Here is a 10,324-nt window from a genome sequence, read left to right as displayed (position 1 = left end):
CTTGCCCTCAGCACAGGGACAAGTCACTGCTGCACATGGAGATGGGATCCCTCTGCACTCCTCTGTCTGCCTCTCTCTGCAAACACGGTTCAGGTGCCCTGGGCCAACACCAGAGATGCTCAGGGATGGGCAGAAGCCTCAGGAGAGAGGACAAGGTCCTGCAGGGTGGGCACAGAGCACTGGCAGCAGCCCCAGTAGCACCCAGGGAGCTCAGGACAGGCAGGCCCAGCAGGGCTGGGGTGATGCTGTGCTACAGAGCTCTGCTCCTGGCCATCACACCTTCCCATGGTGAGGGAAATCCTGCAGGACTCAGCCTGGCAGCCAGGCTGGCCCCACCAGCCAGCACCCACCTCTGGAGGCAGCTTCAGACAGGCTTTGATGAAGGGAGGCTGCTGGGGATGAGGTGCTTTTTAGGAATATTTCAATCCAAAGCTCTTTTCCCTGAGGCAGCTGAAGTTATCCAGAGCTGCTGCAGAACGTGCACCCACCCACCCACCCTCCTGTGGCTGGAGCTGGGCCATGTCCATTGAGAGGCACAGGGCACATCCATTCCCAGGAGAGTCCTGGGAACCCCAGCCCCAGTTCCTGCCTGGGGAGAGCAGTCCAGAACCACTGTATGAAATAAAACAAACCCTCCCAACTCACACACCAGGGCAATTGGAGCTCCTGCCCTTAGGAGCCCCTGTCCTGAACCAGCCCTGGCTCAGCTGCAGCCCAGAGTGGCCAGTGGGTCACAGTCTGAGCTCTCAAAACATGAATTGTTTCCTATCCCCTCCTACCCTTCTCCTTCAGTGCCTGCTCTCCTGGGCAGTGCCAGCGCCCTCCTCACTACGGAGCTGCTTGGAATCACCCGGCACTTTCCCCAGGGCAAATGCAAAAAGGGAGCTTGGCCCAAACCCCAGCGTGGCTGTGGGATGCAGCTGCAGGGTGCAGAGTGCCTGCACGTGTCCCCAGGCAGCAGTGACAGCCATCCCAGGGCTGCTGAACTGGGATCAGACACAGGGAGTGCAGCAGGGAGGGAGCAGCCTGCCCCAGCCACTGCTCCAGCACCACACAGATGTGTCCTGACTCAGGAAGAGCCAGGAACCCTTTGGGGACAGCTGAGGAACCCTTTGGGGACGACCTAAAGAGCCATTTGAGCTGGGATTTGAGTCCTGCATCCTGTCCTTCTGGCAGGAAAAGTCCTCTCCACAGCCTGGGGACTCCTGTGCTGTCTGACCAGAGCCTGCAGAGCTGAGGAATGAGGTGGTGCTCAGGCAGCAGGAACCTGAGCCCCAGCTCTGTGTACTGAGAGGAATTTGTGAGACACAAAGACTCCAGCAGGTCTCCAAGGTGCACAGAGCACCCAGGAAAACTCAGGCTCAGGGAATGGCCTGGAGCCCTGATTTAGAGGGTGGAAACAAACTCTGAGATGCTCAGCTCCACTCAAAGCCACCCTCCCTTTGTGCACAGGGTGATGGTTGGGGTGGAGGCACCCAGGGACCTCTGGCACAACCAAACACCCGTGGGTGGCATTTATAAACAAAACATTGTTGAAATAATCAGAACCAACATCTGCCCCTCTCCCAGCAGGAGGAGGAGGAGAATCCTGGTCCCTGAGCTGTTTCTCATCCAGGATAAAAGCATCCCAAATGCCTTAGCAGTAAGCTCAGTTTACAGCTTAAGTTAAGCTCTCTAAGCTGTGGAACCCAGCTCCCACACATTGGTTTTTGAGGACACATGAATTTAGATGGATTGGATGGAGGAGCTGGGCAGCTCCCAGCTTTTGGCACTGCTGCACTGTGTGAGGTTGGGACTGGGTTTACCAGGGGTACATGGCTCCAGAAGGGAAATTTTGGAAGAAATCCAAATTTCAGTCAAATGAAAGAAATGTACTTTCAATTCTTTTATTCAGGATAGTTTGGGTTTATTCCTGACAATAGCTCTGGAAGCTGGAGTATGTGACAAAGTCTTTGGAGATCAACAACTACAGAGAGGGGAATCAAAACCCCAGTGCAAACATCCACGGGGTTTCTTGTCTGGGAATTCACAGCAAGCTGTAGAAATCTTGTACAAAACCACAACCTGAGAAAACAATGTCATAAATACCTGCTCAGTTTTGCTCAAAACATGGCTGTGTGCTCTTCCCAGGCCACATCTCACCTGGGGCTCAATGGCAAAGCCTCTTGGCCTCTCAGGACTGGGAACAAGCCCAGGATTCCCACTCCATCAGCCCAAACTGTCTTTTCCAGTGTGTGTTGCTTACTATCCATCAATTGCTGCTTTGGGCTTTCTAGACAATGACTGCCCACAGTGACGTGTCCCCAGAGGCAAAAAGCAGAAGAGCTCTGAGGATGAGGTGTCACCACCAGACCTGAAACAATCCAGAGTTATTTCTGCAGCATCTGGCACAGCTGAGCAGTCTTTGAGGCGAGCCCAAACACACCTGCAGGACAGAAATCTCACTGCAGGTGCCAAAGGTGAGCTCAGGGATGAGCTCAGAAGAGCAACAGCTCAGGAACAGGTCCAAAAAGTGTTCTGAGGATGTGGTCACGTAGGAGCTGGGGAAGGCAGCTGCACATCTGGGGGGCAGGAGCCACAAACTGTCCCAGGCCAGGGGCCCAGCCCTGCCCCTGCCCTGCACACACCAGGCAGGACCAAGGAAAGCAAAGAGCTGTGAGCCTGGAGAGAGTGGGACACATGAGGTGACATCATCTGCAGGGGCAGTGACCCAGGGATTGTTCCATCCTATTTATGTCCTGCAGCTTTTGATGCCACCTCAAACTCCTTGATGACAAAATCCCAAATGAGAATGAGGAACAAAGTGTCTTGCACTGATTGGGAGGTGGCTCCAGCTTCCTTGCCCTTCCTTTTCCACAGAACATCAGGAAAAAGTGAAGGCTCTGGAGGAGAACAGGGACCGGGTTGTCCAGGCTGCCACCCCTCTGCCTGGACCAGGGCAGAGCCAGTGCAGGGCTGAGAAAGGACACCTTGAGCCCAGCCTGGTGAGACACACTCCTCATGGGCACAGCACTCTGCAAACCCCGAGAGCAGGGCTTGGTCTCTGCAGTAAATCCCTACAGGAGGTTGACTTTGGCCACAACCTGCTTGCAGCCCATGCTGGAGTACTGCTTGTCCCCTGTAGTGTAATAGCTGAGCTGATTTGCCAAATTTTCAACGTGTTTCTGGTCGGGATAGAGCCCCTCCCTCCTCATCTGCTCCAGGAAGCAGTTTATGACGTGAGCCTTCTCCAGGAGGACAAAGGGGATGATGTCTGCAGCCTTCCACAGAGGGTGCACCCTGACCAGCACTGGCTGGATGATGCTCAGCAGCTCTTCAGCTCCCCTTTGCTGGTGCAGGAGCTCAGTGGATGCATTCTGGATAACAAACTTTGTGATTTCAGCACCTCCCAGGTTGGTGATTAAAATGTAGATGGCATTGAGGAACTCATTGGTTTGATTGGGTTCAAAGAATCGGCTGAGTGTGTCCAGCAGGACAGGGGACATGAGCTCAACCTCATCCAGAATAAACAGTGGGGTCTTTTCCTCTATTTCAGCTCTGGTAACCATGTCAGCAATCTTCTTGGACAGATCTATTTCACAGGTGAGGGGAGCCACCCCGCTGGGGCAGTGGTGCATCACAAAGTACTGGAGCACGAAGTCATTGTCCATGACAGAGCGAAAGTGCTTGGCCAGCACCCAGCCAACGTGGCTCTTCCCAACCCCTGTGGGGCCGTTCAGAGAGATCACCAGAGGCTTGTTGTGGACGTGGGTAGCCAGATAGTCCTTCAGTAATTCCACAATACTTTCCACAGCAGCCTTCTGCCCAAACACTTCCCGGTGCATGGTTTTCTCCAAACCATCCAGGTCGTATTTTTGGAGGTTATCATCCAGGTTCTCTATTGCATTGAGAATCTGGAAGAACATAATGGCAATGAGCAAGAGGAGGCAGCGCTTTGCCTTGCTCTTCTCTTCTGCTGGGAGGTATTTTTTTGTTTTATCTGGGTAGAGAACCATCCTGGATTTCCTCCGGCTCTTTTTCCGCCTGCACTTTTTCACAGAGTAATGTTCCACAGACGTGTCAAAGGTGAAGTACTGGGAGCTCTCAAAGCCAGACTGATTAAAGAAGGACATGGAAGGGTTGTACAGGGAAGTTCTGTTCAGGGACAGCTGCCTCTGGAGCAGCCTGGTGTGGACAAACTCTGCAGACTTTTCCCGAGGCAGCTCCAAATGCAGCCGGCTTTTCTTCAGCCCCTGGTAGCGCCGGCGCAGGCGGACGATGGCCCGCAGGGGAGAGGAAATGGAGGCGATTTTCTTGGAGGCAGCAGGGATCACAGCATCTGGTACTTCCTCTGCGTCACTCTCAGAGCAAGAGGCCTCTTCTTTTGCATCACAGGGCATTTCCCCTTCCCTGTCACTATCGCTGATGGGAATCTCCCCTTCCCCATCGCTGTCGGTGATGGCAATGATCCCTTCCCTGTCACTGCCACTGCCAGGAATGTCCCCTTCCCTGTCACTGCCACTGCCACTGCCAGGAATGTCTCCTTTCCCATCATTGCCACTGCCAGGAACGTCCCCTTCCGTGTCTCTGCCAGGAATGTCCCCTTCCCTGTCACTGCCACTGCCCTGTGTCTCTCCTTCCACGCTGCCCTCAGTGAAGACAATTCCTGGGTCAGTTGCAGCCTCTTCTTTTGTGCTGCTCTCAACACAGGGCACCTCTCCTGCATCCTCCTCTGCTCCAGACGTGTCTCCTGTGGGATTGCTCTCCATGCAGGGCATCTCCACCCCCAGATCCCTGAGGAAACTTTTTCCATCCACCTCAGAACAGGGCAGCTCTTCCTCCATCTCTTCTGGTTCTTACAGCCCAATCACATCATCTTCTTTCTAAAAAGAAAAGGAATGATGTAAAATCAACCATCCTAATACCAGGAAGTGACCAATAACAGTGGAATTAGACAGATATCCCCCTTTCTAATGGACAGAAACCTGCAGCAATCAGCAATGCCAAGGTGGCAGAGACTTTCAGACCTAAGCTGACTTTCTGGAAGATGGGTCAGATGTGCAAAACTACAGATGAAATTCATAGAATTCACAGAATCACTGAGTTGGAAGAGACCTTCAAGATCATCGAGTCCAACCCAGCCCCAACCCCTGAACTCAACCCTGGCACCCAGTGCCACATCCAGGCTTTGTTAAACACACCCAGGGATGGGGACTCCACCACCTCCCTGGGCAGCCATTTCAGAACTTTATCACTCCTTCTGTGAAAAACTTCTTCCTGATACCCAACCTGAATTTCCCTTGGCACAGCTTGAGGCTGTGTGCTCTGGTTGTGTCAGTGCTGCTGCAGAAAGAGCCCAGCCCCAGCTGAGCACAGGCACCTTTCAGGAGCCTTGCAGAGTGATGAGGGCAGCCCTGAGTCTCCTTTTCTCCAGGCTGAGCACCCCCAGCTCCCTCAGGGGTTCCTCAGTGTCAATTAATGCAAACTGATGTTAAAACACAAGCCCAACCCTGCCTCAGATGCAGAAGGGAAGGTCAGAACTGGCTGGGGCCAAAGCCAAAGGCTCTGCTGTGAAAAGGCAGGACAGCAGGACAGACTGACCCATGCTCTGAAGCACAGCTGCCCACAGCTTTCCCTACACCTGATAAATTCAAGGAAGACACAAAGCCCCAGCTCTGTGCCAGCACATGCACCCAGGCACGTACACACCCTGTGGGAGGTCACTGTCCACCCACAGACACCTCTGGGGCTGTGGGAGTGACTTGCTGTGGTTGCCATCGTGGCTGTGGTGGCACCTCCCAGGGAGGATTTTCCTGGCTGTGCTGATGGATGTGCCTGGCTGGGAGGTGAGATGAGAGCTGCCCTGCATGGGAAGGCTCAGAGGGGCTGCACAGAGCCAGTGTGGCTGTGCCTGAGCTGCCAGCAGCACCTGGCTGTGGGGAGAAGAGCAGGGCAGCCCCAGAGAACCCCAACCCTGCCACCCCCACGGTCCCTCCATGCCCTGTGTGCCCACACACACCCCTGGGCATGCAGGAGGGACCCAGGGGCTGCCACATGAGACCCTGGAGCTGCACAGGAGAGCTCAGGGCTGTGGTCACCCTGGGATAACCACCTGAATGGACAAACCTCAGCTGGCAAACAAGAAGGAGAGGCCAGAGGGATGTGACAAGAGGCACAGAGCCAGCAGGGAACCCCTGGGAGAACACAGCCCTGCAGGGTTGGATGCAGCCCCATGTGATGCCCTGGCCCTGCCTGGCACGAGGCTGGAGGTGGCAGAAGCTGTGTCATGGGGGGAGGGCACTTTTCTGGCACCCCTGGGCTGCAGCAGTGCTGACACAAGGGACACTTTGCTGCTGTGGTGTGGGAGCATCAGGAGGGGTAGGACGGTGGGGATGGATGGAGACCAAAGATCTTGGGGTTTATTGCAAAGGGCCTGGGGGCAGGGCCCTGCTGGGAGCTGCCAGGCACAGCTCAGAGCAGGACTGAGAGAAGAGAGGGGCAGAGAGGATGAGAGGGTGAGAGAGCAAAAGCATAAGAGAGTAAAAAAGGGTAAGAGCATGAGGTTTTCATTACAATACCATAAATCTTCTTCTGTGTTGAATATTCTGATTCTCACTAACCAATCTAGTACAAGATACAAATCCTACAGCATTTCCATACAGCCTATAGGAATCATTACATTGCCATCCTGTGTTACATTTTAAACCCTACAAACTCCTCTTTGGGCCCCTTCTGCCAAGCTGGCAGGGTCTGCTCTGACCCTTGGGCCTGTCTGCAAGCAGAGGGTGTTGTTCCATCAAAAGGGGATCACCTTCAGCTGGCCACACCATTGTTTTCCAGTTGTTCAGTAACTGAGGGAGCTCAAAGCTTGCTTTCATTTCCATCTCACTTATAGTTTCCATATTCTCAAAATCCTTTGCCAAACAATCACATTTATAAGGCTTTCCTGTTTCATCTTCCCCAACACTGTGGCACTGCCAGCCCCGAGCACGGAGCCAGCACAGGCAGCGTGAGGAAATGCCACTTTCATCAGCCATCCTTAAAACATCAACACCGGGACTTGCCAAAGGCACCACGACTCTGGAGGGAGCAGGGAGGTCGGGAAGTTTGTTATTAACTCCCTGCAGCTCAGCAGGAAGCACCAACCTGCACAAAGTCACGCTCTGGACCTGGTTTTACTTCCCCTGCGCAAAGCGGCTCCGTCACCCCGAGCCCGAGGGCACCCGGGGGCTGTGGGGGAGCCTGGAAATGCCCCCTCTGCCCCCTTGCTAAACCCCACGCCCGTCCTGGCTGCTCTGAAATGCAAAGCTTCACTCCCATCGCGCACAAGTTGATTTCAGGACTATGTGAGGGCAGCCAGTGAGCCCGGCCATCATCCTGGAGCTGCCAGTGCTGGCAGCAATTAACCCCGAGTGCTAATTGCTGACCTAGTTCCTGACCCTGTGCAGGGTTTGGTGTGCAAAGGCAAAACCAGCCAGACAGGATCTGGCAAGGAGGCCCTGAGGCAGCCCCAGGAAGAAGGGCTGGATGCCACCATCACTGATGGCACCCAAAGGATGGCACCGGGAGCCCTGGGCTGTCCCCACACCCCCCTGAAGTCACAGCCTTGCTCCTCTCCATCCTGCATCACCTTGCTCACACAGTGCCTGCTGTCCCCAAAGCCACTGGGGAGCAGCCCCTGCTCAGACCAGCCTGGGCTCAAGGGATCAGGGACACCACAGAGCTCAGCCAGGGATCAGAAAACCCTCCAGGCACTGACAAACATCTCCACAAGCACAGGGTGACATTTCTCAGCCCCAAGCCCTTGCAGGTGAAGAGGGGGGTGGTTAAATGCCAGGGAAGAGGCTACGGAAATTTACAGAAGTTTTAGAGAACAGAAGGATCACAGAATCATGGAATAGTTATGGCTGGACGGAACCTTCAAAGACCATCTCATTCCAAACACCTGCCACTAGCCCAGGCTGCTCCAAGCCCCATCCAACCTGGCCTGCAGTGGGGCAGCCACCCTGGGCACCCCTGCCAGGGCCTCACCACCCTCATTCTCAGAAACTTCCTTATCTCTAATCTAAACCCACTCTCTTCTAGTTTAAACCATCACCTCTTGTCCTGTCATAACAGGACCTGCTTAAAATTTTTCTCTCTCTTTCATAGGCTCCCTTCAAGGCCTCGCAGGCTGCTCCTGGCAGGGAAACACAGGACACCCCAAGCACTCCCCATGGACACTGCCAGGCCACAGCCAGGTGCTGCTGCAGCTGAGTGATGTGGCTGCTCCCAGCCCAGAGCCTGCTCTCCACTGCCATCCCATGCAGAGACCCCAAAGCCCCCACAAGCCCCGTGGGGAATGGTGAGGACTGAGTGCTCACCAGCTGGGAGATGTTCAAGATCCTCTTCCCACAAGCTCACCAGCACATCCATCCCACCAGTGTGGGATGCCCAACCCTCCAGATGAGCCGAGCAAGGCAGGGTGGAAGGACAAAACCCCATCCCAAGCAAGGAATCTGTCCAGTCATGAATATAATAACCCTGTTAATGCCATGACTCAGTCCCTAATACCTGCTGGTATTCACACAGGACTGGAAGTTTCTAAGAGCAGCCCTCGCACACTCAGTGTCGGGTCAGGGCTGGGCAGGAGGCTGTGCCAGCCAGCAAGGGTGCACTTTGACAGCTTAATTTAATATTTGGTGAAAACAACAGGAAAGAGAAGGCAGGAATTCAGTCTGCAGCATCCCAGTGCTCGTGTAAACACTGCTGATCTCTGTCCTGAGCCTGGACACCGCAGGAAAACTTGCACTTGGAAGCACTCCTGGGAAGCCTCCAGCTTTCCTGCTGTAGCTCTTGCAGTGTTTGCATTCGTGCACCCTGCTGCTCCAAAACAGCGTTTCCACAACAGAGGAGCCTGTGTGGGCAGCTGGAGGCAGCCTGGGAGAGGGGAGCAGGATCGGGACAGCCCCGGCAAAGCCCTGGGGGCACGAGAGGCCAGCGGAGAACCGCGGTCAGGGTTAAAGCACCCCCGCCTGGGGAGGCTGCACCCAAACTCAGCCTCTGTGGATGAGCAAAGGTGCTGGGGAAAGGCAACGGCCGGGAAATTCTAAAGATTGATATCCCAGCAAAGGTGCTGGGGAAAGGGGATGGCCGGGAAATTCTAAAGATTGATATCCCAGCAAATGTGCTGGGGAAAGGGAACGGCTGGGAAATTCTAAAGATTGATATCCCGCACCCCCAGCTGGAGCCAAACTCTCTATCCCAAAGGGAGCGTTTCCGTGGGGAAGGTGGCACAAGGCAGGCCCTTGCTGTGGGAGCTGCAGATAAAGGGGTCAGTGGCTGGGAGGAGAAACCCGGGATGTCGGCAGAGGCCAGCACGGCCCCGGCATCCCGAACCGCAGCTGCCCGGGGGCCCCGGCTGCGAACAAGCCGAGCAGGGCGGTTCGAGGGTTCGAGTCCCGGCCACCCTCCCCAGCACGGCACAGGGTGACAGCGGTGACAGCCAGCAGCCCCCCCCCCGACAGCCTGTTCGCCACCAAACCCACCAGCCCAGCCCCACGTATTGCCAGGCCCCGAAGCCAAGTCCGAAGGGAAGGACAGCAAGCGGAGGGGAAGAGCCTGGAGCATCCCAAACCATCGGGAGCGAGAGCATCCCTGAAAAACCGAGGCGGCTTCTGCTGGGAAGCAGCGACTGGGGACGAGCAGAAGGCGGTGGCAGGGATGGAGCTGGAAGCAGCCCTGGGGTGCCTTGGTGAGCCCTGAGGGCTGAGGGCAGGACAGGGAGCGATGGCAGCGCAGTTACCCGCGGTGTCCCCTGGCCGCCGGTCACGGACTCTCCCCTCCGGCCTCGGACGGGCCGGCAGCTCCTCTGTGGCCGCTCTCATCCGTACAGAAACCAGCCCGGAGAGGAAATGGTGAGGAGGAGTGGCCCTGGGCGGCACTTCCTTCTCGCCTGCCATGGGATGGCCGCTGCCGGCCGGTTCCGTGTCCCCCTCCCGGGCAGGCCCTCCCCGTCACGGCGGCACCGTGCGAGCGAGCACGGGCAGCGGGCTGAGCTCACCGCCCGGACAGCCCCGAGCCCGGCACAGCGTCCCCACCCCGGCACTGTCTGAGCTGAGTCACCAGCCCGGAACCCTCACCCCAAAGGTCACGGCGGTGACGCTGCCAGCGGGGGTGATTGGGGCTGACGCGGTGCTTGGGTGCTCACCCTGGCCAGCAGCAGAAACAGGGAGTCAGACTGCGGGGAAGGAGTGAGTGCATAAAAAATAACGAGTCTGGAAAAAGCAGCAAGTGCAGAGTGGCTGGCGGGACCGTGGGCAGGTCCTGGCTCTGCTGCCCCGGCCCGGCCGCAGCCCTTGGCCCC

General features: G+C 56.1%; 1 protein-coding gene across 1 annotated transcript; it reads right to left on the bottom strand.

Moving 5' to 3' along the window:
• Positions 1 to 1,872: 1,872 nt before the first annotated feature.
• TOR4A (torsin family 4 member A) lies at positions 1,873 to 9,868 on the bottom strand. The gene is made up of 2 exons (XM_036394292.2): positions 9,764 to 9,868; positions 1,873 to 4,862 (listed from the first exon to the last, which is right to left on the bottom strand). The coding sequence occupies exon 2, from the start codon at positions 4,821 to 4,823 to the stop codon at positions 3,057 to 3,059; it is 1,767 nt and encodes a 588-aa protein (XP_036250185.1). The 5' UTR covers positions 4,824 to 4,862; positions 9,764 to 9,868; the 3' UTR covers positions 1,873 to 3,056.
• Between the last annotated feature and the right edge of the window lie 456 nt (positions 9,869 to 10,324).

Source organism: Molothrus ater, chromosome 20 (assembly GCF_012460135.2).
Source record: "Molothrus ater isolate BHLD 08-10-18 breed brown headed cowbird chromosome 20, BPBGC_Mater_1.1, whole genome shotgun sequence".
NCBI lineage: Eukaryota > Metazoa > Chordata > Aves > Passeriformes > Icteridae > Molothrus > Molothrus ater.
This window is presented reverse-complemented; position numbering and strand designations above follow the sequence as displayed.

Bases quoted from the DNA above. Each gene is read 5' to 3' on its own strand.
- TOR4A (XM_036394292.2), bottom strand. From the start codon at position 4,823: ATGGAGGAAGAGCTGCCCTGTTCTGAGGTGGATGGAAAAAGTTTCCTC.